Source organism: Heloderma suspectum, chromosome 4 (assembly GCF_057233095.1).
Source record: "Heloderma suspectum isolate Gila_16-S chromosome 4, 16-S_ref, whole genome shotgun sequence".
Taxonomy (NCBI): Eukaryota; Metazoa; Chordata; class Lepidosauria; order Squamata; family Helodermatidae; genus Heloderma; species Heloderma suspectum.
This window is the reverse complement of record NC_139461.1, coordinates 105564295-105590160: the sequence shown is the minus strand read 5'-3', so window position 1 is coordinate 105590160 and position 25866 is coordinate 105564295. Positions and strand designations below refer to the sequence as shown.

The following is a 25866-nucleotide window of genomic DNA, read 5'->3' as shown; positions in this document are numbered from 1 at the left end:
GCAAGTAAATAAGTAAGTAAATAAACTTGGTCTAAGAAATTAAACCTAATCAATGAGTTGACAGGGCGTCCTGTGGAGCTGCAGACATTGCTACTACAGCTACAATCCGATGCACAAACACAGTCTTCTATGCACACTTAATTGGGAGCAGCACTGTTGAACCTAGTGGGGCTTATTTTTTGAGAAAGATGCATAGAATTGGGCTGATAGTGAGACTTACTTCTGAATAAACATGCATAAGACCAAGCTGTGTGTCACTCATACCAAATGGTCAGGCCAAATGATCTTGAACTAGTTATAAATATCTTAGGGAGCAATCCTGTGGCCGCTAGACAGAGGCTAGACGGCCACAGGATGTGCCGTTTTCTGGGAACCAACCTCGGAGCCCAGTTTCTGGAAAACCGACCTCCCCACGCTTCCGCGCTGCCTCCAAGGCAGCACGGAACAGCCCCATCCTCCACGGAGGGCTGGAAAGGGGCGTGGCGTTCCAGGGCGGGGAGATCGTAGCTGCCTGAATGACACATCCAATGTGTCGTATAGCAGCCTCCTTCCCCGCTCCGTGCTCCTGTGGCTACACGCAATCGGCTGTCTAGCAGAAAAAGCAGGGCAGGAGAAGCACAGAGGGAACGATCCTCTCTGTGCTTCTCCTGTCCTGCATTGGATAGGCGGTCGCCTCCGAATTTGGAGGCGGCCGCCTATTTAGATAGGATTGTACCCTTAGCGGCACAACTGGAAACTGCTGCCAGATAGAAAACAGCATCAAAACTCAAAATGATATGGAAGATTTGGAATACTGTTGTTGTTCAGATCTGGTCAAATCAATGTATTTTAAAGTGCATGTGAGAGAAATTGCTTTCACATAAAATGGAATTTTAATCTATTGGAATAGATTACTGGATATCAAGATGTCTTTGAGATTTGCTCCTAAATACCCGATTCTTGTTTTCTTTTGTTATATGTTATGCCCATGTTTATTTTTCTTAGAGAAAAAAATCAATTTAAAAAGATACGCTGGGTTTCCCCCCACCCCTTTTATGCTCAGCCTCAGTGTTAAGAAAGTGAACCGATTCACATTTGGCAGTGACATCAATCAGGATGTTCTTTACTCAAAAATTACCGTTTGCAAGCCCATCCCCATCCTCCTGCTGGACGGAAATTTTAACGTAATAAACTGGAAATTAAAATAAGGGTGCAATCCTATGCATGTTTATATGAACATCTGACTTCATTTTTAAAAAATCAAGACGGCCTACATTAAGGATCTAAGGATGGGATGTAAAATACATTAAGGATGGGATCGTTAATATGAAATATATACTTGTTTCTTTTTCAGAACTCTTAAATTGCCCAAATGGTCGCTTTCCCCACGCAATCTACGTTGCCCCTTCTGTGCCCCCGAATATTTTTCTGGTTACGTCCCTGAATCCCGCCCCTTTCCCCAGGTGAGAACTTTGAACTGGCAAGAAGGGGGGAAGGGGGTGTCAGTTTGTCATTGCGCACAGAAGGTTGTATCCAACGTTAGTCTAACTTAAGTCCCATTCATTTCAATGGGTCTACTCCAGGGAGGGCTAACATTGGACAAGGCTCGAAGACAGGTCCTCCCCGCCCCGGGCAACACCGGAACGGAAGAAGCCCGGGTCCCCCGCGGGCCACCGCGGTCGCGCAGCAGCCAGCCCACTTCCTCCCCGGGGCCTCCGGCCCGCCCGCTCTTGCGCGCAAGGCGCCCGGGACGCGACACCGCCCTCACGCGCCCTGTGTCGCTGGAAGGGAAGCGCCGCCCCCGCTCGGCTCCTGGCGCCGCCCGCCACGCAGCTCAGCTGATCGGGGAGGGCGTTCTGCGGCGGCCGCTGCTGCTGCGGCAGCGGCAGCGCAACAACCACCCCCGTTCAGCGCGCCAACGGCGACAGCGCCGGGCGCAGCCAGCGCCTCCCCCGCCGCCGGCGTTCCCTCTCCCGTCAACGTCGCCGCCGCGCGCGCGGCTCCGCGAGCTCGAGGCACGCACGCGCGCACGCACGCGCGCACAGCCAGCCAGGCACGCGCGCTCGCTCGCTCCCCCCGGCTCGTCATCACCTCCGTCGTTTCCAACCCCTGCTCGCGCGAGCTCAGTCGAGTCCCTCAGCCGAGCCGCTTCCTCCTCCTCCTCCTCCTCCTCCAGTGTGTGTCTCCCTCCCCGCCGCTCCGCGGCGCGGACTGTCACTCCGGTTCGGGGCTGTCGGTATAAACACCCTCTTCAGACCTTCTCTCCGCTCACTTCGACAGCGGACGAGGCCGGCATGTCCGGGCAGCAGCAGCAGCAGCAACTGCCAGCGACGGCGCCTCAAGCGCCGGGCAATCCTACTTCATCCCCGGCCTCGTCCGCGCTTCTGCTTCACCCGCCGCCGCCGCCGCCGCCGCCGGCCACTTCGGCCCCGCCGCCGCCCCCTCCTCCGCCCGCCGTAGCAGCAGCAGCAACGACGACAACAGCCGTCGCCGCCGCCTCAGCTGGGCCCATATCTGCCGGGAGCGGTAGTAGCGCCCCGGCCCCGTTCCCTCACGGCGGCGATCCGGCCCTCAACGAGCAAGAGAAGGAGCTCAAGCGGCGCCTGAAGCGGCTCTACCCGGCCGTGGACGAGCAGGAAACGCCGCTGCCCCGCTCGTGGAGCCCGAAGGACAAATTTAGCTACATCGGCCTCTCGCAGAACAACCTGCGCGTCCACTACAAAGGTGAGAGGAGGGGACGACAGACAAGGCCGAGGCCGCCTCCCCCTCCACCAGAGACTTGCGGGCAAACTCAGCCATACTAGGCAGATCAGTCAACAGAAATCCGGAACCGAAGAGGCTGGATTGTTTCCTTTAGATAGGTAGACCCAAACCTACGATTTCCCCGTGCGTCCACCCCTGCTTACCAACAGTTGGACCAGTAAATCCTATCCTCCCGTGACTGGGGTTGAATCGTACTTGCTCTTCTACCGCCCCCCCCCCCCTTGATGGAGGATCTCCCCCTTCCTTATGATTTGTTTCTCCCATTCTCGGCAGACAATACCGACGCCCCTACCATCAGCTCTCCAAATCACCCACTCCCAAATATATTGGATGGCACCTGCTTCCCCCTTCTCCCTGCAGTAACAACCCCTTCCTTGACTCCTTCCTTTTGTTTTTCTCTTCCCCCCACCCCTTCGTATCTCCCCCTTTTACAGCCTCTCTTCACTTGCTCGAATTGGGTTCAGAGCAATCTGGCCTATTCTTTTGGAAACTAGGCCTAGGATTAAATTTTAGTCTTAAACCAGACCCCTTTACTCTTAGGATGGTGTGTATGTGTGTGTGAGAGAGACAGAAATCTGGGTCTTTAATCCCTGTGGCCATTGCCCTCCTCCCCAGGTATATCGCTTCTTTAGTGGGGAGCAGCAACATCTTGAGAAGAAACCCGCATGGGGGAGGGGGGGAATGTAGAAAAATAGAACAACAGGAAATAACTCTCATTGGGTCTTCTGAAGAATTTAGGAAACCAAGTGGAGACAATCTGAATTTATCCCTCCCTCTTTGCCTCTCTCCACCCCTCTCAAAAGATGTAGGAACACTTGGATGATTCTTAACTTTCTGGTTTGGGGGAGGAGGGTATATAAACTGGCAGACTTCTTCAGCATTTCAGTTCTCTTGTTGAGTAACAGCTTGGGGTCAGAGGAGGAGAAAGCAAGTCAGTCAGTGTGACGTGTCCAATTAAAAATAACCAGTTAGGGCAAGAAATGTGTGTTTGTTTAGCAAAAGAGCAAAGGTCAGCAGAAGTTGGAAGAACAAATGTAAAACTATTAAGCATGGAAAAGTGAGAAAGAAAGGTTAGAGGTCCATTGTTTATGTCTAGGAATTCACTGTGTATATAACATGATTATGATATAAGTAACCCTAAATATAGTTTATCACAATTTGAATTCCTTAAATTCACTTCCTTTTATATGTTAAATTAATCTTCATCACCATTACCTCCTGATAGTATTATCAGGAGCCAATGGTGGGGAAGACTAATTTAACATACAAAAGGTACTGAATTTTCTACTGTGCTGAGATTTCTTGAGGCAGTTGATATTTTTTTCCTGCTTTTTTAATACTAGAAATGACATACCAAAATAAGATATAGTTAGGTAAAGGAAAATAATAGCAGAGGCAGCTGGTAAATGCCTGTTGCAGAACTATGTCATTAAAACTAAGTATACAAATTAATGCAAACCTGGAAAAACGCACATCTATTGTTCTAGACTCAAGTCCTCTTCTGAGTTGGTTATGAAAGGCAGGCTTTGGTAAGATTGTCAGACAGTATAGAACAAAAACGTGGAGGGGAAAGGCCCATTGTGGTTTGCCTTTCCCACAGTATAAAATGGTGAAATTCAAGTCAGTTCTTGATAAACATAAGCTCTTTGCTCAAAGTGTAGACAAATGGTAGCAAAACATATTATAGTTGGCTTGTTCTGTAAAACTTTCTATTATAGGTCCTAGTATGTACTCAATACAAAATACTCAATATTGAATTTGAATATTAAGTTTGATGCAAACTTTCAAAAGCTGGTGACATTCTCTTAAATGGGTGGAAAAAGTTTATGTGCTTCAGCACTGAATTCCTAGGGACCAAGACTGAAATAATGTTTCAGATCCTTAGGTGCAGGCATGACATTTTAGATAACTAGGAACCATCTTTTTTTTTTTATTAAAGACACTGTGGTATTTGGAAATGTTCTATATAAGGAATTGAGTGGTTCAGTTGTAATGTTATTAGAATGACCCTAGCCTTCCTTTGGGTTTACGTGCTCCCCATCTGGCGTGGCCGCAAGAAGCAATTCGGAAGCCTTTACTTCCATTTTTGGTTAACTGCAACTTGCTGTGTTGTCTGAACCCAGACAAAGTCTGGTTAATCTTAACTGTGATTAGTAGAAACAAATTCACTTCAGACTATAGTTCATGAAGCTGGCTTGTTTTCAGTAACCATAGTTAAGATTAACCACAGTTTAGGGTTTGGAGAATATGCTAAACAGTTTTAGATTAACAGAGGGGAGGAGGAGAGTGTAAGCCCCGGGGGAGGTTAGGCTAACTTGAACTTCTGTTTGTTTGGGGAGTTTTGATGATTAATGTTCCCATAATGGTTTATACTTTGAGCATAATTTGTACCTGTCTCAAGTCTCTGTTCTGTATTTTTTTTTTTGCTTTTGTGTGATATTTTGTTAACATGTAAATATAGCATATTTGTGGCTTGGCATAATGTAGAAGTATATTTAGTGGCTTTTCTTTTTCCTTGTACTGCAATGCTTAAAAATAGTAGTGTTACACTTTTTTGTACTTGTAGTGAGCTATGACCGCACCTGTGGAGAAAAGGAAAAAGCTACGTAATTTATTATTCATAGACAAGTGTGCTGCACTTGGTAATTACCGTAATTCAGAAATGCCTTTAGTTAACTGAGGACGTGGAGGGAAGAACATTGAAGACTTGACTAGGTAGGTATAACTTGAACTAAACCCAAGGAAGAAGTGTATTGAGAGATGTAGTGATGGAGGGGATACTTTAGTAAAAACAATTTATTTGGACTTAAATAGGAAAATGGTGAAAAGCTTCTTCCTTTTCTGTTGTGAGGGTTGGAAAAATTTCCAGGTAGAAGAGCTATAGCAGTCGCACAGTATAAGCTACACCACTTCGTGGTACCAGACATCATGAAATGAAAGGAAATGGTAAGATATTTAGAAAATAACTTGCACAATGACTAAATGATTAGAAAATGAGAGAGACGCTGTTAGATATATAAAAAGTTTAAAAGCCATTTACATAAAAGCACACAGACAATATACACAAATGACATATAACTAAAACAACTTTGAACAGTCAGTCATAACTAAAGACACATCCAGGACCAATTAAAACTCATCATGTGCTGTCAAGTGCCTGAGAAAAGAGATAGGTCTTAACCTGGTGCCTAAAAGATAACAATGTTGGTGCCAGGTGGACCTCATCAGGAAGCTTGTTCCACAGATGGGGGGCCACCACTGAGAAGGTCCTCTCCCTCGTTGCCACCTTTCAAGCTTCCCTTGGAGGAGGCACTCAGAGCCCTAAGTAAGTCTCCTAAATAAGACTTCTTTTACAATTCTAGGTATTTATGAGCTTTTCTTTCAAAGTTTCTTGGACTTGTTTAATACAAAGTGAGCACTTATGCTAACCCTTTTATTCCTGGCTTTAGATTATAGAAGAGACTTGAAAGAGTTTGAAAATACGGTTGTCTTATTGCTTAAACCAGCTTTCCCCTACCTGGTGACCTCCAGATGCATTGGACTACCGCTGCATCATCCCCAGCCAGCATATCCAATGCCTGTGTTGGGTGGAGTGATGGGGGTTGTAGTCCAACACATCTGAAGGACACCAGGTTTGGGAAGGCTGGCCTAAGCCTTCAGGTATTTTTATATCCCACTTAAAAATATTTTAAGGTATTTTTATATCATCTTAAAAATAATTGAAACACTCTACAAATAATTGTATTTTAATATCCTTTCAGGAACAAAGTTTCCCTGAATGAAAGTTGGGTGTAAAAATACAGATAATGTTTAACTGGGACTCTTCAAAGCAGCACAGGTGGTTCTTTGGTTTTCAGCCCTGCACCATGGAATGTTTGCATATGACCAACTGACTTGAAGAGCGCAGCATGCATACCCTGAAGTCTTTTAATCATTAGTGTGGTTGCCACCCAGACAGAATGTTTGATCCAACTCTACCTGCTTCTTAATATTCTGCATGGGAACATTCAATGGGATTATGAGTCAAAATGTTGTTGCCCACCTCACATTATATTGTGGCATTTTTTACTATTGGCATTCTGAAAAAAAGTGTTGTGGTATCAGGTTCTTTCTGGGTCAGGAATGAGGACAGCAGATTCTCAACTGGGTGGCCGCTACTTGGGAAGTGATGAGCACTTGGCCAGCCATCACTACTCTCCATGTCAAAATGGCTTCCCAGCAAAAGTAAATTTATATGTAACCATCGCTACCCTCCATGCTGAAGTCATTTGTTTTTCCCTCACTAGAAAACAGAGCATTGCAGAGCACATCTTTAGCATTGCCATAGTATGCTACACCACAGTGTGGTCTACCTAGGAGGCCAAATTGCATACAGAGTGACAGAACACAGCAGTAGACCTCCTTTGGTTAATGAGAGGGGCATAATTGTCCTTTCTCAAATTATATAAGTTAGGCTGGGACAGACTTCTCTTGTTCCATAATTTTAGATGCTGAGCACAGCACCCACAGAATCCAGAACAGATCAACCTTGTGAAACTCTCAGAAACTATGGTTTGAAGTGATCTACAAACCATGGTTTGTGCTATGATTTTGGCATGATGTTTGCAGCAGCAAGCCATAGTTATAGCAATTATTGCACCTTACTTGGATGTCATGAAATTCCAAATAAGTTCAATGTTCAATGTATTATTTTTGGCAGCTAGCCACATCAACTTAACAGAAGTGTTAAAAACTGTGATAGGATTCCTCATTAAACTTTAGGCTCAAATGGAAGTTTCATATTGGTGAACAGGTGAGAGATCTCCATAGCCAATTTTGTTTTAGTGGAATAGGAGGAAGTGGTATAAGTTTTTGTTTTGTTTTTTGCCTCATATTTATTTGAATATATTACCATGCAGATTGCTCCTTAGCAAAGTCTACAGCAATACAGAATATGGCTGTGGGGTATAGTGCAAGGACTTGTCTAGATATTCTTGTACGTATAGCTCAGCAGTGACACATAATGAGCTAGCTAGTACTATAGTTAGCATTGGATTGTTTGTAAATCAAATGTAAAGACTACATTTACTAGAATGTTCATTTAAAAATTGACTTTTTGTCATATATTTGCAAATAAAAAGACTCTGCTATACATTTCTACCTAACTCAGGCTGCATACATGGAAGCGAGTGCAAATGCTGGTTTTTCTCTGCTCCTCTCTTTGCTCCTCAAAGACGTTCAAAGAACATATGTACCTGGCTCTGAGTTGTATGCTGATTGTGGCTTCTCTAACTCTATGCTTTGTGTGGGCTGTCTGTTCTGTTTTTGTTTTCCCAGCACCCACGTGGTTGGCTACTTAAACATACAGCACTTTATCTTTCTTTAACATTTAAAAAACATTTAACCTGGTCCAAGAAGTGTGTGCATGGAGTGTAGGTGGGTTGGTGAAGTAACTTTGTAATTGATACAAGGGCCAGCAAGTCAGCACTGTGCACAGCCCTGCTACAGGAAGGGATGAGCTTCATGATTTGGTACAATTGTTGTGTAAGTCTGGCTTCAACTCCAACTTGGAAGAACAGGTTTCCCCTAAGTTTGATCTGTGAACAAAAGTGTACATGTGTCTAAAATGCAGTGAGTGTGTTTCCACAGTGCGCTCACCACTGAAAGTATGTACATCTGTATGCACCTTCAGGTTGCAATCCTATGCTCACTGCCTGAGAATAAGGACCCATGGAATTCAGTTGGAGTTACTAATTCTGATTAAACATCCTTGGGATTGGGCAGTCATTTAAAAAAATAAATTGTGCATCTAGGACTATATTTTGTATTAGCATTATCTTAGATTGCTGATAGATGAAGAACATAGATAAAAATGAAATGTTGAGTGACATACTGAAAAGGAATTGCTCTTCAAATAAGATGTTAAAATATTCAATTTTTAAAACAATTTTCATAGTGAGCAAGAAACACTAGCAATTAGGTAATTCATCACTAGTGATAAAATATAACTGTTGAATTAAACTATTAACTGTTTAAATGTAGATATTTAATGCTTGGATAATTTTATGTAATAGATGTCATGGCAGAAAGATCATGCAGAAGTAAGCAGCCATAGTTCTCTGCATTTGCTTGGGACAAAATTCCATTGGTTTCACTGAGACTGAAGTCCAGTGTGAATGGTACTGGATTGCAACCAAGCATAAAAATAAGAACAAGATTACAGATTAGAGTTTTGTCTTTTCCTTTTTTTAAAGGTGATCAAGCCTTTGCCAAGTCATGGAAATTGGATGTGGTTTCAACTCCATTGGGTAGGATGTCTAGAGTTTGAAAGATTTTAATTAGTTTAAATAATTTAAACTAATTTAAACTTTCAAGAAACTTTCAAGATGAAGGAATACTTGAGGAGTTTCTCAGGACCTGATTATTTTTATTGATCCTGGCTGAGAATGCTAACTTTGTATATTACTGACACCTCACTTATGGAAGTGAAAGTTCCTGCTTTCATCCAGCTAACCCCAGTTGGGAACTTGAAAAGTGTCAGCCAGATTCCACCTTACCAGGTGTTTGGCCTGACAGACTATCTCTAATAAGTGTTGTACCTGGTGCTGTGTTCAGAGAGACATTGTGGATTCTGTTGATGTACTGCCTACCCTGCTTCCTGACAAGACTTGCTGGCTAAGCTCACTAAGGTGATCCTCGGAGTCACATTGGAGAACCCCAGGTTTTTGATACCAAGGGATTCCAGTATTCACTTACAAGTTGCCTTGTCAGAGATTGCTCAGGATTTCATGACCACCATGGGGGTTGTCTCACAATTGTATTAGCATGTTACCATGTTCAGTGGGTCATGCACCACATTTGTTTTTCTGCTCTGGATGTATAAGGAGCAATCTTATGTTGTGGTAACCTTTGGTGACTCCCTTGTGTTGGACAAATCTTACCTAGTGGCTGGGGGGATCATGGGGTTCTATAACCTTCGTAGGTAGGGGGACAGTTAAAATGGTCCATCCCCAGAATCTGCTGAGTAGAGTGGGTTTTCTCTGCTTTCAGGAAGTTTGTCTGACCTGGGGAGCTCTCCTGTTAATACTCTGGTTGATTTGTTGAAATATTGAAATGACCTTGGTGGTTAGTATGATCACTCCTATATGCCCCCTCCCATCACCAAATATCAAGGTAGGTCACAGGTTTTCAAATGAGGTGGTGATAGTGAAGTAGGTAGGAGAGCATTGGTGGTGGAGATCTTCCCTTTTCATCCCCATCCCTTTTTTATTTTGTGTCTTTTTATATTACATCTGAGAGCAGGGGCTAGCTTGTTTTTATTGATCTGTAAGCAGCTCAGGGAGCCTTTCTGGCTGAAGAGCAAGCAGTATAAACACTCTAAATAATAAATAAAATTTGGGATGAATCTGACTGAACATGGATGAAGGCTCACTTGAAGGCCTATTCTTTGGTGGTGCACCTGTGGATCCAGCCCAATATATTGTTGAAGATATTTGTCAATGTCTGATGGTATGTTGTTTATAAACCACCAAATCCAAACCATGTTTTGAAAGAGAGAGAAGCATTTCAGACATTACTTTCCCTGGGTTTGTCCTATGTGTATATAAAGTTTTGGCACCTTGACCTTAAAACATGGGCCCAGTTGCACTATTTTAGTGTTATGGCTGGCTGTACTACATTGATGCTAAGAGTGCTGTATCACCATCCATGACACTACATTGATGCTGTGAGCAGTATTCTTGATCCTAAGCAGTGATTTGCTGCCTCAGTAATACCTTAAAAAGATATTGCAGAGTAGAAAAAGGTACAGACAAGGGCAACCAAAATAATCATGGGGTTGGAGCAACTCCTATGAAGAAAGGTTATGACACTTGTGGCTTTTGAGCTTAGAAAAAAGGTGAGCAAGAGGGACATGCAAGAGATGTTTAGAATTATACATGGTGTAGAGAGAATGGATAGGAAGGTTTTTCTCCCCCATTATACCAGAACCTGGGGTTATGCAATGAAGCGAAATGTTGGGAGATTCAGGACAGTGCAGAGTGAACTATGGAATTGGCTTCCACAAGATGTAGTGATAGCCACCAGCTTGAATGGCTTTAAAGGGGAATTAGACAAATTCATGGAGAATAAGGCAGTTAATGGCCTTATTTGTCATGATGGCTATATCTTACCTGCAGTATCACAGACTGTATGCCTCTGAATACCAGTTGCTGGGGAACATGAGCAGGAAGGTTCTTTTGTGATCATGTCCTGCTTTTGAGCTTCCCATGGACATGTGGTTGGCCACTTTGGAACAGAATCCTTGACTTGATAGGCTGTTGGTCCGATCCAGTAGGGCTGCTCTTATATTTGTAAGTCTTAGTTCATTGCCTGCAAACTTTTTTTCCTATTACACAGATATTCAGTTGACCAAAGAAATATATGGTGGGTTTCTTAATTATTGTATATTTTTTATGAATGTGTGGTTTTATAATAAAATGTATTTTCTGTATTAGTTGCTGTTGCATTTAAACATTGATCTTAGATTTTCATTTTCCTGTTTAATTTTAACATCAGCTTCTATAAGGCTCCTTCATAACTTTTGGAATTTAGAAGTCTAGGGATTTATGTATAGTTAAAAATGGCAAGCTAAGCTCTGGTGGAGGACCATTAAAGAACTGACACTTTGAAATCACAACTATTTGAAAATTGGAATGGTCAGCATATGGCCTGTAGACCTCTCACCGCATCTGGCGTTGACCATATGTGACCGCTTTTTTTAGAAATGGGTTTTAGTGTCCCAATAGAGCAGTCAAAATTGATCTCTGTGCCTGTTTAATGATAGTAATTACAGGTATACACCTTGTTGCTAACACAAGCTTGGTTAAAAAGCAGCCCAGAATAGGATGAGTTAATGATCTATATTCAGTTCTGGAAATATGAAAGCTATAGCTCTTTGTAATAATTTGACTCAAGAGTGATACCCAGGTTCAACTTTTGAACAAGCCCTAAAGTTAATCTCTAAAATGAATCAGGGCCTATACCAGATACACTGGCTGTGTTTGCACGTAATGGGAAGCCAAAAATGGGAAGGAGACCTGATAAGCCAGCTTATTTATTTATTTATTTATTACATTCCTTTACCACCCAGTAGCCGCTCTCTGTGTGGTTCACAGGTGCACACACCCCGTTTGCTCCTCCCTTCACACAGGCAGCAAAATAAGTCAGGACACAGCACTTAAACAAAGCTTCCCACTTCGTGTGAACTGGAAACTATGGTTTACTGTTTCCAAAGAAGCCAGGATTCATAAGGCAATGTCAAAACCTGATTTAAAGCTGGCTTATAAATTGGAAACACTTAATCATAGTTCCTGCTTCTCTATGGGGTTCATCACACGGAGCTTTTATCCTGTTACTGAGATGGCTCTCTCTTGGAAGTTTGTGGGCTCTTTAGATGAGGCTATTACCCTCCAGGGTGTCTCCCGCTATTTCCTCCAGCCTATCTCATGTTTTCCCCAAACGCAAAAAAAAAAATTTTTTTCTAGCCCACAGAACAGGAGCATCATGACCCCCCTGTGAAAGTCTCCAGTAGTGGAAGAAACCGCTGTGTCTGCCTGCTGTGGGCGTTTGTTTTCAGTTGTTGGAGGCATGGTCAGGATGAGACTTGACAGGAATGAGGGCAAGAATTGCCTGCTGATTGCGTCTCCTGCCTCTGCATTTCTCAGTTGAAGGGTGAAGAGGGTAAAATGCCACCCTGCAATGAAGGGAGACACATCTGATCCCCCACCTCACCAGGCTCAGAAGCAACGTCCTCTGTTGTTTCAGAGCACCCTATTAAGTTCAGTGGGGCTTACTCCCAAGTAAGTGTGCCAAGGGTTGCAGACTTACAGGGTGATCATATGTCTACTCAGAAGTAAGTCCTATTGAGTTCAGTGCGGCTTACTCCCACATAAGTGTGCTAAGAGTTACAGACTTACAGCACAATCTTACATTTTATGTCTACTCAGAAGTAAGTCAGAAGTTTCTTGGGGGCTGTGAGAAAACAGTACAGCAGAAGTTAAGCTGCGAAAACAAGACCGCCCCCATTTGCACACATGACAGGGAGGGAGGGAGGCTCTCCCTCAGTTCAAACCACATGACTGCTGTGTAAAGAAACCCTTCCTAATCCCGCAAAGAAACCGAAAGTAGGAAGCTCCAGAAAGGATGTGGGGTTTCGTGGGGGTTTTGCTTAATGTAGAAATACCCTATGTTTAAAAGCTGAATCCTTTCTTGTTTTGCTGTTCGCACGCAGGAAGGAGTGAAATGGCAGGAAAGGGGTTGCTTGTAGATGCACACTACACATGCGTATTCTGGTTTATTAGGCAAAATTTAGCATGGCGTGCAAACTGGGTCACAGAGTTAAAAGTCTTTTCTATGTAAACAAAGAACCAATTTGATCAAATCTCAAATAAGAATATAGTTTAGCATTACATGCATGAGCTTAAAAATGAGTAGCTGAACAACTCTAATGGCCAGTCTTTTGAAGTGTTTTGTAAATGGATTTGGCCTTGATTTTTAGTCAGGTGCCAGTAGGATTACTGAATCTTTTAAGTGTCATGTATACTTCATTTCACAGCTGTTTCATTTATGATTACTTTTATTTTACGAAATATTAAATGCTGGATTGCATTTTAATGTATTTTGCAGGCCATGGGAAAACTCCAAAAGATGCTGCTTCTGTTCGAGCGACACACCCCATACCTGCTGCTTGTGGAATATACTATTTTGAAGTTAAAATTGTCAGCAAAGGAAGAGATGGGTAAGATTTTAGTGCAACTTTATTTTAAATGTAGTTTGTCATATAATCTGACAATTTCTGCTAATAACTTTAATAAAGTTCATGTTCAAAAAAAGGCCCATATTCTGGAATGCTGGATATACTACTTTCTGTTCAGCTCTGGTACAAAAGGAGTGGTGGGGATTTAATCCCCAAATCAAGCTTTCACCACATATTTAAATTAAGCTTTCTCTACATATTTAAAGGTTTAATCCAGGTTATTAGATTGCAGACAGTTGCAACCACAGACCAGCATTCTGTCTTCAGCTTCTAAATAGGCCAGAGTAATCAAGTTCTCTACTTGACCAGCCTGATTGCACCGAAAACAGGCAACTTTAATTTCCAGTGGTAATTATGTAGTGTCACTGTCAAGGAATTAAGAATTCCCTGAAAATACTCCTATGCAAATGGCCCATGCAAATTAATCCATTTTTCATTGGAAAAATTGCCAATGAAAATGATTGTATTGCTTCATTCATTCTCATTAGAAAATTTTCTAATGCAAACTGAAAAATTTCATATGCAAATGACCCTATGCAAATTAACCTACTTTTCCCATTCACATTTTTCTGGAAAACCCACATCACTTAACATTCTGTCAATGAGGCAGAGTGATTGCACAATAAAAGCCGTTTTTGGAAGCACTTGTCTTAGTCTGAAATTTTCCTGCATGCCTAATGTGTAAGATTAACATTTAGGACACAAGCTGGTCACGTTCTTTTTGGCCTCTTCTCCTGAAGGGTCAGTTTCTGCCTCAGTGGTGGAAAGAAAGCAATGCTTAGAAGTATAATAACTCTAGTGCTGAAATGAAGTTGTTTTGAATTCCAGCCTGGTTAACGGTGAGTTTCAAGTAGTAATTGTCTTTGTGAGAGTCTCTGAACAAGACTGGCCTTTGTGGTGTCTAAAATTATTATTATTATTATTATTATTTATTGAATTTCTTAGGGCACAATCCTAGGCATGTTTAGACAGAAAAGAGTCATATAATCCCCAGCATGCCTCAGCTAGCATGGTTAGCTAGAGGGCTACTGGGAGTTGTAGAACTTTTTTCTGTCTAAACATGCATAGGATGGCGCCTTAAGCTGCTTTTCTTTTAAAAAAGACACAAAGTGACTTACAACAAAATTATTATAACATACAAAATATAAAATAGCTAAAGATAAGTTCCATTAAAATACTAAAACATAAAACAACTAAACATCAGTATGGATCATAACCCAATCACTGATTCATAAAAAGTCCATCAGATGCCTGGGAGTAGAGGAAACTCTTGACCTGGCACTGAAAATATGACATTGTTAGGGCCAGGTGGGCCTCACTGGGGAGAGTGTTCCAGAGTCAGGAGGTCATGACTGAAAAGGCCTTCTCCCATGTTGCCATCTTCCAAACCTTCCTCAGAGGAGGCACTCTGAGGAGGGCCTCAGATATTGATCAGCATATGGGTAAGTTCATACTGGGAAAAGCACTCCATCAGCTATTGCTGTCGTCTATAAGTTTGCCCAGACTGCAGTGCTCAGCACTTAAATACTCTGGATTGTTAGAGAGGAAACTTCATCCGTGCATTCCTGCCCCCACCCCCAGTGTTTAGTCAAATGTATCATGTCTCGTGTTCCAATGTAACAACAGTGATGTGCAATTTAGGTTGTAAGATGAAGCAGCTTTTATATTTGGATTTGGAAGACTGATGTCCAGGTTGGGTGACTAGGGTAACAATCCATAACTCCCTGTTCATAAAATGTGAACATATAGGATCTACCTCAGTGTGGTTGTGAGGATGAACATAGATTTTAAAGTGCCATCTAAATGATTAATAATGTGATAAACACTTCTGAAATTCACACTGTTTTTAGAATACTGGAAGATCTGAAAGCCAACATAGTAATGTAGACAGTTTTATATTTCAAACTTAATTTTGTCCACCTTGGATTCACTGGGTAGATTTGGTTTGCTGTCTCCCAGCCTGAGTTTGCCAGTGGTAAAATGTGAATATGTGACCTATATCAACATGTTATCAACAATATATATCAACAATAGAATTCTTATTGAAATGAAATTAATTTATCTACCGTTTATGGCATTTATCTGAAGAAAAGTGAGTAATTAGACATGTTATTATGTATAGAAGTACTGTTTTTCAGTCATTAAGTCGTACCTGACTCTTCGTGACCCCATGGACCATAGCACGCCAGGCCTTCCTGTCCTCCGCTCTCTCCCAGAGTGTGCTCAAGTCCATATTCATTGCATCGGTGATGCTATTTAGCCATGACATCCTCTGCCATCCCCTTCTCCTTTTGCTTTCAATTTTTCCCAGCACCAGTGAGTTTTCTCTTCGCATTAGGTGGCCAAAATATTTGAGCTTCAGCTTCAGTATCTGTCCTTCCAATGAGCAGTCAGGGTTGATTTCCTTTAGGATTGACTGATTTGACCTCCTTGCAGTCCAGGGGACTTGTAAGAGTCTTCTCCAGCACCAAAGTTCGAAGGCATCAATTCTTCTGTGCTCAGCCTTCCTTATAGTCCAGCTCTCACAGCCATACATTACTACTGGGAAAACCATAGCTTTGATTATATGGACCTTTGTCAGCAAGGTGATGTTTCTGCTTCTTACTATGCTGTCTAGGTGTGCCATAGCTTTCCTCCCAAGGAGCAAGCGTCTTTTAATTTCATGGCTACAGTCACCGTCTGCGGTGACCTTGGAGCCCAAGAAAATAAAATCTGTCACTGCTTCCATTTCTTCCCCTTCTATATGCCAGGAAGTGATGGGGCCACATGCCATGATCTTAGTTTTTTTTTTGCACTCTCCACTTTCACCCTCAACAAGAGGCTCTTTAGATCCTCTTCGCTTTCTGCCATTAGGGTGGTATTGTCTGCGTATCTGAGGTTGTTGATAATTCTCCCGGCAATCTTAATTCCAACCTGTGATTCATCAAACCCTGCGTTTCTCATGACGTACTCTGCATATAAGTTAAATAAGCAGGGCGACAATATACAGCCTTGTCATACTCCTTTCCCAATTGTGAACCAATCGGTTGTTCCAAGTCCGGTTCTTACTGTTGCTTCTTGTCCCTTGTACAGGTTTCCCAGGAGACAGGTAAGGTGGTCTGGTACTCCCATCTCTTTCAGAATTTGCCACAGTTTGTTGTGAGCCACACAATCAAAGGCTTTAGCGTACTCAATGAAGCAGAAATAGACATTTTTCTGGAATTCTCTTGCTTTCTGCATGATCCAGTGAATGTTGGTGATTTGATCTCTAGTTCCTCTGCCTCTTCAAAACCCAGCTTGTACTTCTGGTAGTTCTCAGTTCACATACTGCTGTAGCCTAGCTTGTAGGATGTATAGAAGTATACATGATTGGATATTGGGGCTTGTCCTGTCTGGTTTGTACCCGTTTTTCATAGACATTGGGGTAGGATCTAGCAAACCATAAAAGGAACTGCTGTAACAAGTATTCCTGCTGTTTTTTGCAGGTGATGTACAAATCTTAACAGGATTTCTTAAATACACTCTACCACTGCAATCCTATACATGTCTACTCTGAAGAAATGAAATGAAATAAAAAATCCCATTGAGTTCAGTTGGTCTTACTCTAAGGAATTGGGTATAAGACTGCAGCCTAAGTAGTTTAATTTTGGCTTTTCATTTTGTGTTGTCCTTTTCATTGCATTCCATAATGTGTCTATACTTCCAAGCCATATTTCATAACTTGTTTGTCTTCATGCTGGAATGTGATTCCCTAGTTAGAGAAAACCCCTTTTTCTTTCTCATCTTCTTCCACAGTTTATTATTTTGATGGGGCTGTAGCATTCCATAACATAACTGGATAACATTCCATATTTTATCTTAGAATGCTTACAGTGCCTTTCATAAGTATTCACCCCTCTTTGACCTTCCACATTTTGTTGTGCTACAACCTGGAATTAAAATGGATTTAGGGCGCAATCCTATGGCTGCTAGTCAGCAGCTAGGCAGCCATAGGACCGTTCAGTTTCCGAGAACTGCCTCTCCACCCCCTGTCCTGCTGCCTCGTAGATGGCGCAAATTGTCCCCTGGCTCCATGCTCGTAAGAGGAGCACGGAGCAGGGCAAAAGGGGGCATTCCCAGGGCCGGGGAATGCGGAAGTGCTGGTACGACACTTCCTCTGCATCATCCAGCCTCCCGACTCTGCGCTCCAACGTCCCACGGCTAGACAGCCAAAATGGGCTGTCTAGCTGCAAATGCAGGGCAGCTGGAGCTTGGAGGAGAGGATCCCCTCCGTGGTCCTCCCGCCATGCATTGGATAGGTGGTCATCTCTGAGTTTGGAGGCAGCCGCCTATCTGCATAGGATTGCTCCCTTAATTGGCATTTTTATCATTTGATTTACACAACATACTCAACACTTTGAAGGTGCAAAATATTTGTATTGTGGCATAAAAGTTAGTTAGTTGCATAAGTATTCACCCCCCTGAGTCAATACTTGGTAGAAGCACCTTTGGCAGCAATTACAGCTATGGATCTTTTTTGGTAAGTCTCTGCCAGCTTTGCGCATCTGGATCCTGCAATTTTTGCCCATTCGTCTTGGCAAAATTGTTCAAGCTATGTTAGGTTGGATGGGGACTGTTAATGAAGAGCTATTTTCAAGTCTTGCCACAGATTCTCAGTCGGATTGAGGTCTGGGCTTTCACTGGGCCATTCTGGGCCATTCTAAGACACTCAGGTTCTTGTTTATAAACCACTGCAGTGTAACTTTGGATGTGTGTTTCGGGTCATTGTTCTGCTGGAAGGTGAACCTCTCCTCCAGTCCTAGTTCCTTTACAGACTGAAACAGCTTTCCCTCTAGAATTGCCCTGTATTTGGTTCCATCAATCTTGCCATCAATCCTGGCCAGCTTCCCAGTCTCTGCTGATGAAAGGCCATCCCTACAACGTGATGCTGCCACCACCATGCTTCACCGTGCAGATGGTGTTCTCAGGGCAATGAGTACTGTTGGCTTTGCGCCACAGATAGGGTTTTGTGGTAAGGCCAAAAAGTTCAGTTTTGTTCTCATCAGACCAGAGACCCTTTTCCCATGTGTTTGTTGTGTCTCCCACATGCCTTTTGGCAAAATCCAAAGGGGATTTGATATGGGTTTTTTTCAGCAATGGCTTTGTTCTCAGCACTCTTCCATAAAGCCCAGCTTTGTGGAGCGTCTGGGTGATAGTTGTCCCATGGATGGTTTCTCCTTTCTCAGCTGTGGATCTCTCCAGGTCCTTCAGAGTTACCATTGGCCTCTTGGTTGCTTCTCTGACTAATGCCCTCCTTATCTGGTTGCTGAGTTTAGGTGGATGGCCAAAGTCAACTAATTATGTGACTTCTGAAGGCAGTTGGTTAAATCAGAGTTTATTTAGGGGTGTCACAGCAAAGGGGGTGAATACTTATGTTATCCAGACTTTTCAGTTTTTTATTTAGGACTTTTTTCTGTCTAAACATGCATAGTCCTGTTGATTGTGCCCTTGATGGTCATAAGTTCCCAAACTCAGAGGCTTACAATCATCCTATGAAGGGTAGGAGGAGCGGCAGAAGCAGTCTTGAACTTCCCATTCTCCTGCCCTGCGTTTTTCAATAGAGTGGCTTTTTTGCCTGTCTAGCAATGGCATTTTGGAGATGGAAGGAAGGAGGCTGGCAGAGGCTCAGGATAGCTCATATCCTGGCCTCTCCAGTCTTCTCCCCTCCCTGCCCACTGAAGTGCCATATCAAAGGTTGAGTTCCTGACCTCGGAGGCCAGCTGCCGCAGTTCTTTCTGTGCCAGCTGGGAGGGGGAAGGGGGTCAGATCTCTTGACTCCCCCTTCTGAGGTCAGAGTGCTGTCTCCACCTTGGAGGGGGGACACCGAACAATATTACGCCTCCTCAGATGCTGTGTAAGGGACATAGGATTGCTCCCTCAGAGAACAGAGAACTTAGTAATCTGTTTAGACTTGTGCAAAAAACAGTCATTTGTATTAGAAACTTTTGCTGGTGAAATGCTACCTATATTATGCAGTAAAGAATGAAAGCAACTGCTTCTGTTTGCATATAGTGCACAATGTAAATGTCTTGCATTCTATTTCTTCCATTTCTTAAAAAATATTTTGTTTCAGATGAAACGTTAAATTTTGCATTATAAGAGAAATTGGATTAGAAGGAAACTGAGTAAAAAGTATTTATTTATTACATTTATATTTCACTTATTTATTGGATTTGTACCCCACCTTTCTACCAAAAAGATGACGCTCAAGGCCATTTCCTCCAAGGTGGTGTACATGGTTCCCTTCTTCCCACACTTCATTTTATTCTCACAACACCATACTTTAGTTACTTACATTAAGGCCACTTGATAGTATTACGTACTTTTGGTGAGAACAGGATCCGGATGTGCTGCCATTTTAATTTGGGGGTAGATAAAAATCATTGGTTTTTTTTTTTTTAAGAAAGGCTTATTGTAATCAATTTGCTTTAAAATAAAATCAGAATTTTATACAAGCATGTTATTGTATACCATCTTTCCCCAACCTGGTGCCCTCTAGATGTAACTCCCACTGGCTATGCTGGCAAGAAAAGATGGGAGTTGTTCAATACATCTGGAGGACACTAGGTTAGGGAAGAGTGGTCTATATTCATAATTTATTGAAACTGAATCCATGACCAGTATCCAACAGGTTATTAAAACCTACTTTTCTGTGTAAAAATGAACTGGGGGGGGGGGATATTTGAGGCAAGGGCACACAATAGGTCCTGTATACTATCTTACTGAAACTATGCAGTTTTAGGATGTCAACCAAAGTGAATAGACATTGCTGCTTCATTGACGTGGGGCATTCTTGCACATGGAGAAATGATGGTCCTCTGCTTGCATAGAACAAAACTCAATGTCTGAGAGCTCTAGCTAGAAAACAACTGGTGCGCAAAGTGTGTAGGCGTATAAAGGCAAAACCAATACATTGCCTTGTCCCAAAGTAATTGCAGTTTACCTTTTGCCTGTTTTTTGGTCTTAGAATCCTTGCTAGCCTGTGGCCTCTTGGCACAGAGTGGTTTTGTAGTGTGTACCACATTCTTTATTTCAAAAGATGGAGTGCCTAGTTGGCGTTGAAGTAGGCATGAATAAAACATAATTCTAACTAAACCAGAGAGTAGTGGCAGTTGTACTGGGGCTCCAACTTGCAATATGGATCAGTTTCCCGGTGTAGAAAGTGTGACTGATCACTAGCCTGAGAATTTGCAATAGATATCTTTTCAAATTTTCCTGTGTTTAGGACATAGTGTCTGGTATTTCTTCACATGAACTGCATGAGAAGCAGAGTACTTTGTGTTCTATAAAATATATTTTTTTAAGAACTGGAGGAGGTAGATGGAAGTGATAAGTGCTGTGTGTATGTATCTGCACTTGTGTGTACCTGCTACCTGATTGGTGGGTCAGATACTTGAGAGACCCAGAATATGGGTAAGCGTGATGGATTAAAAAACATATATGGTCATTCTTATGTCTTTTGGGCCACTGCAAGCAGGAATTGGGGTGGGATTTAGGGGAAAGGCAAATACAAACTGTAGTCATGGTGATACCATAACACTCCTGTTCTGTGCCAGTTGAGTCAAGTAAAAAAACAAGGAAAAATGTAACAATCATACTACATCCCAGCTTCCATAGCTAATATGTTCCTGTTCAAAGATAAAGAAGATAGGGACTCCTATTAAATAGTGCTACTTATTCATCTGTTTGGGAGAGTACTCAGTTATTTTCAAAACCTATCAAATGTGAAAAAGTAATTTGATTATTTGCATATGACAGCCTGAAATGTGTGGTGTTGTTGTTGTTGTTGTTCAGTCGTTCAGTCGTGTCCGACTCTTCGTGACCCCATGGACCATAGCACGCCAGGCCTTCCTGTCCTGCGCTCTCTCCCGGAGCGTGCTCAAGTTCATATTCATTGCATCCGTGATGCTATCTAGCCATCTCATCCTCTGCCGTCCCCTTCTCCTTTTGCCTTCAGTCTTTCCCAGCATCAGGGTCTTTTCCAGGGAGTTTTCTCTGCGCATTAGGTGGCCAAAATATTGGAGCTTCAGCTTCATTATCTGTCCTTCCAATGAGCACTCAGGGTTGATTTCCTTTAGGATGGACTGATTTGACCTCCTTGCAGTCCAGGGGACTTGTAAGAGTCTTCTCCAGCACCACAGTTCGAAAGCATCAATTCTTCGGCGCTCAGCCTTCCTTATAGTCCAGCTCTCACAGCCATACATTACTACTGGGAAAACCATAGCTTTGATTAGACGGACCTTTGTCGGCAAGGTGATGTCTCTGCTTCTTACTATGCTGTCTAGGTTGGCCATAGCTTTCCTCCCAAGGAGCAAGCGTCTTTTAATTTCATGGCTACAGTCACCGTCTGCGGTGATCTTGGAGCCCAAGAAAGTAAAATCTGTCACTGCTTCCATTTCTTCCCCTTCTATATGCCAGGAAGTGATGGGGCCAGATGCCATGATCTTAGTTTTTTTAATGTTGAGTTTCAAACCAGCTTTTGCACTCTCCTCTTTCACCCTCAACAAGAGGCTCTTGAGATCCTCTTCGCTTTCTGCCATTAGGGTGGTATCGTCTGCATATCGGAGGTTGTTGATAATTCTCCCAGCAATCTTAATTCCGACCTCTGATTCATCCAACCCGGCATTTCTCATGATGTACTCTGCATATAAGTTAAATAAGCAGGGTGACAATATGCAGCCTTGTCGTACTCCTTTCCCAATTTTGAACCAATCGGTTGTTCCATCTCTGGTTCTTACTGTTGCTTCTTGACCCTCGTACAGGTTTCTCAGGAGACAGGTAAGGTGATCTGGTACTCCCATCACTTTAAGAATTTGCCACAGTTTGTTGTGATCCACACAATCAAAGGCTTTAGCGTAGTCAATGAAGCAGAAATAGATGTTTTTCTGGAATTCTCTTGCTTTCTCCATGATGCAGCGAATGTTGGCGATTTGATCTCTAGTTCCTCTGCCTCTTCGAAACCCAGCTTGTGCTTCCGGTAGTTCTCGGTTTGCATACTGCTGAAGCCTAGCTTGTAGGATTTTGAGCATCACCTTGCTGGCATGTGAAATGAGCGCAATGGTGCGGTAGTTTGAACACTCTTTGGCGTTGCCCTTCTTTGGAATTGGAATGTAAACTGACCTTTTCCAGTCTTGTGGCCACTGTTGAGTGTTCCAGATTTGTTGACATATTGAATGCAGCACTTTAACAGCATCATCTTTTAGGATTTTAAATAGCTCGGCTGGAATATTGTTATCTCCGCTAGCTTTGTTGTTACTAATGCTTCCTAAAGCCCACTTGACTTCACTCTCTAGGATGTCCGGCTCAAGTTCAGTGACCGCACTATCATGGCTATCAGGGACATTCAGATCTTTCCTGTATAGTTCTTCTGTGTATTCTTGCCACCTCTTCTTAATCTCATCTGCTTCTGTTAGGTCCCTGCCTTCTTTGTCCTTTATCATGCCCGTCTTTGCACAAAACATTCCCTTGAGATCTCCAATTTTCTTGAAGAGATCTCTAGTCTTTCCCATTCTGTTGTTTTCCTCGATTTCTTTGCATTGTTCATTTAAGAAGGCCTTCTTGTCTCTCCTTGCTATTCTCTGGAACTCTGCATTCAGTTGGGTATATCTTCCCCTTTCTCCCTTGCTTTTCGCTTCCCTTCTTTCCTCAGCTACTTGTAAAGCCTCATCAGACAGCCACTTGGCTTTCTTGCATTTCTTTTTCTTTGGGATGGATTTCGTTGCTGCCTCCTGAACAATGTTACGGACCTCCGTCCATAGTTCCTCAGGCACTCTGTCTATCAGGTCTAATCCCTGAAATCTATTCCTCACCTCCACTGTATATTCATCAGGGATATGATGCATTCTAAACTAACTGGAGTTACTTCTGGACTGATGGCATTATTTCCAGTTATATTATATTACTCTACTCCCATTGAGAAAGGAATTCAACTTGTGCATAACTGAGGCTCGGTCATTGTTCTTCGTTTGAGGTCAGGTTCTCAATACAACTGGAGTTGAGAAATTATATTGTTTAATATCACATTAATTTAATTTCAGCTCTTGCTATATTCCCTTTAGTGCACTTAAGTGAAACAATGTCTTTTCCTCTAAAAATATATTAAAAAAACCTTCTCTAATATTGAAGACTGAAAAATACATTTTATACTTATAGGCAGGTTTAATCTTATGACATTTTTATTTTTGTGTATTGCTAAATAAGTTCAGGAGGAACAGTCTGTACAAAATATGCTGAAATAGGGGTGGGGAGAGAAGTGGCAGATCCTCTGCACCTTCCAAAGCCCTGCAAGCACATGCTAGCTGGGGGGCAGACTTACCTTGTTCTTTCCTTCCCCAGTGGTTGATTCTGATGGGAGGAGGCTGAGTGTAGGCTAGTAGTCTGATCCTGGGGCCTCATGGGGAAACAGTGGTCCAGAAGATCCAAACCCGTGCCTAGAACACCATGTTTCAGGAGCTGCTGCTGCTTCCCAACAGTAATTTCTTCCTGTGGAGCTTTCCATGGGCATAAATAGGGCCTCTGGTTTGAACGTGCCCCCCCCCTCCCGGCTGGAGCTCCTTTTTGCGGGCAGAGGTGGATTTCCTCATCCTGGATCCCTTTGGGATGGCCTTCCAAAGGGCAAAGCGTTGTTCTGATGCTTAGCATTTATTTGAAGCTTTAAAAATTGCATTCCACTTTAGCTTTAGGGGCAGTCGCATCCACTGTTGTGCTCAAGCAGAGGTTTGTACTGCAAAAAGTGGGTCTCTGCCCTACATGACTTGACAATCCTTATTAAAACATTACATGATAGCTTTTTGCCAGTGTTTTGTGCCAGTAGTAGAGGGGTGGAACTGCTCTGATGTTTCTGGATGCAGTGTAAGTCACTGTTTGGGCCCCCCACTTCCTTCTCCAGTAACTTATTCAATGCTCTGCATATGGTATCCATCCTTAATAATACTTCCAGAAAGAGAGTGTGCTTTACAGTGTTTTCATGGTTAAACATATGTTGCTTGAGTATACACATTTTTTAAATGTGTGCCAAACTTTTCTGTGATCACAGCCACCTGATCTGCACCATGTGGACCTAGCTACAATTCTGGGTGAAGAATTTAGCTTGTCCTTTTTTCAGCTTTTTAGAAAAAATGACAGGCTGGATATCTTTTTTTTAATGACCTTAGGAACTAATGGGACCTGGTTGCTCGCTTTGTGCATGAAATGAATGAAAATTTAGTGACAGCTACTCTTCTAGTTTATGGCACAGTATTACCTAGATGCACCTGTGTCAACACTTTTTGCCTACTTAGTGATACTCAGCTTATCATGGTGCCACTATAATGTTTGCCAAAAAGAATGTTGGGGCTTTGATAGCCTAGTGTTTTCAATATAGTATTTAACATGGTAGGCATATTTCTCCAATATAACCTGATGTGTTCAAAAATTCTTCCTTACTTCCCTCCCAAATCCTCTGAGCAGAGAACTTGATTTTTATGATTTGAATAAATTACATAAATCAGATAGATTTGTATTGATGTGTACACTGTTCTGGTTACAAATAAATTGGTGTTTGTTTTTGATCTTAAATTATGGGTTGGGGTGGGTTATAAAGGCAGGGGAACAGAACATATGGAGTGGAAGATACTCTCTTGACCGTTTTGTTCCTCACACAGTTTCTATGTATTCAAGCTTTCTCCTATGTACATCTGAAATGTTTTCTTAAAAATGAGAGAAACTACAGCCTCTGTGTGTCTATAATGGAGGTGGAAGGATAGACAATAAATAAGGAGGGGCCCTAAAGTCCAGTACATCTCCCACCCCATTCTAATGTTACCAAGCACATATATGCCCAAGGTGCCCCTTCCATGACTTAGTTTGTGCCATAATTCAGGCCTGGAATCCACTTGCAGTGACACGTTTCAACCCTGGCTATTATGGACCCATTAGTTAGCAGCCATCATCAACCATCACCAGCTGGGAAGTGGGGGTTAGAGTGGTGGACTAACATTTAAGACACTCCACATGCACACACAGAGATGCGTGCGCATGCATGCACGCGCGCACACACGCACACATTATCCTCTCTAGCAACTGAGTGACAGCTGCTTAGTGTTCTGCAAGGCTTTAACAGACATTGGAGTAATTGGTGAAACATCTTTGTAGGGATGTACGAAAATCACCTGTTCGCGGGTTATGCTGATGGTAGGGGGGGAGGCGCTCCGTCCCTCCCCCTGGAATCCTGGACAGGGGGGAGGTGCTCCGTTCCTCCCCCCCCCCCCCGGAATCCTCCTTGGCCGGCTGTGCTCCGCGGCAGCTCTGCGGAGCAGCTGGCCAGGCCAGAGCCATCCGCAGCTGGATTTCCA

At 42.8% G+C, this 25866-nt stretch overlaps 1 protein-coding gene across 3 annotated transcripts in view; it reads left to right on the top strand.

Moving 5' to 3' along the window:
• The first annotated feature begins 1621 nt into the window (after positions 1 to 1621).
• RANBP9 (RAN binding protein 9) overlaps positions 1622 to 25866 on the top strand; it is a 48739-nt gene continuing 24494 nt past the window's right edge. Inside the window, exons 1-2 of one of the 3 annotated variants that reach the window (XM_084850193.1) lie at positions 1622 to 2703; positions 13387 to 13498. In XM_084850193.1, the coding sequence (XP_084706319.1) occupies positions 2274 to 2703; positions 13387 to 13498 (542 nt within the window). In that variant the 5' untranslated portion in view covers positions 1622 to 2273. The remainder of the gene's footprint in view (positions 2704 to 13386; positions 13499 to 25866) is intronic. The other 2 variants (XM_084850192.1, XM_084850191.1) reach the window with 2 other exon arrangements.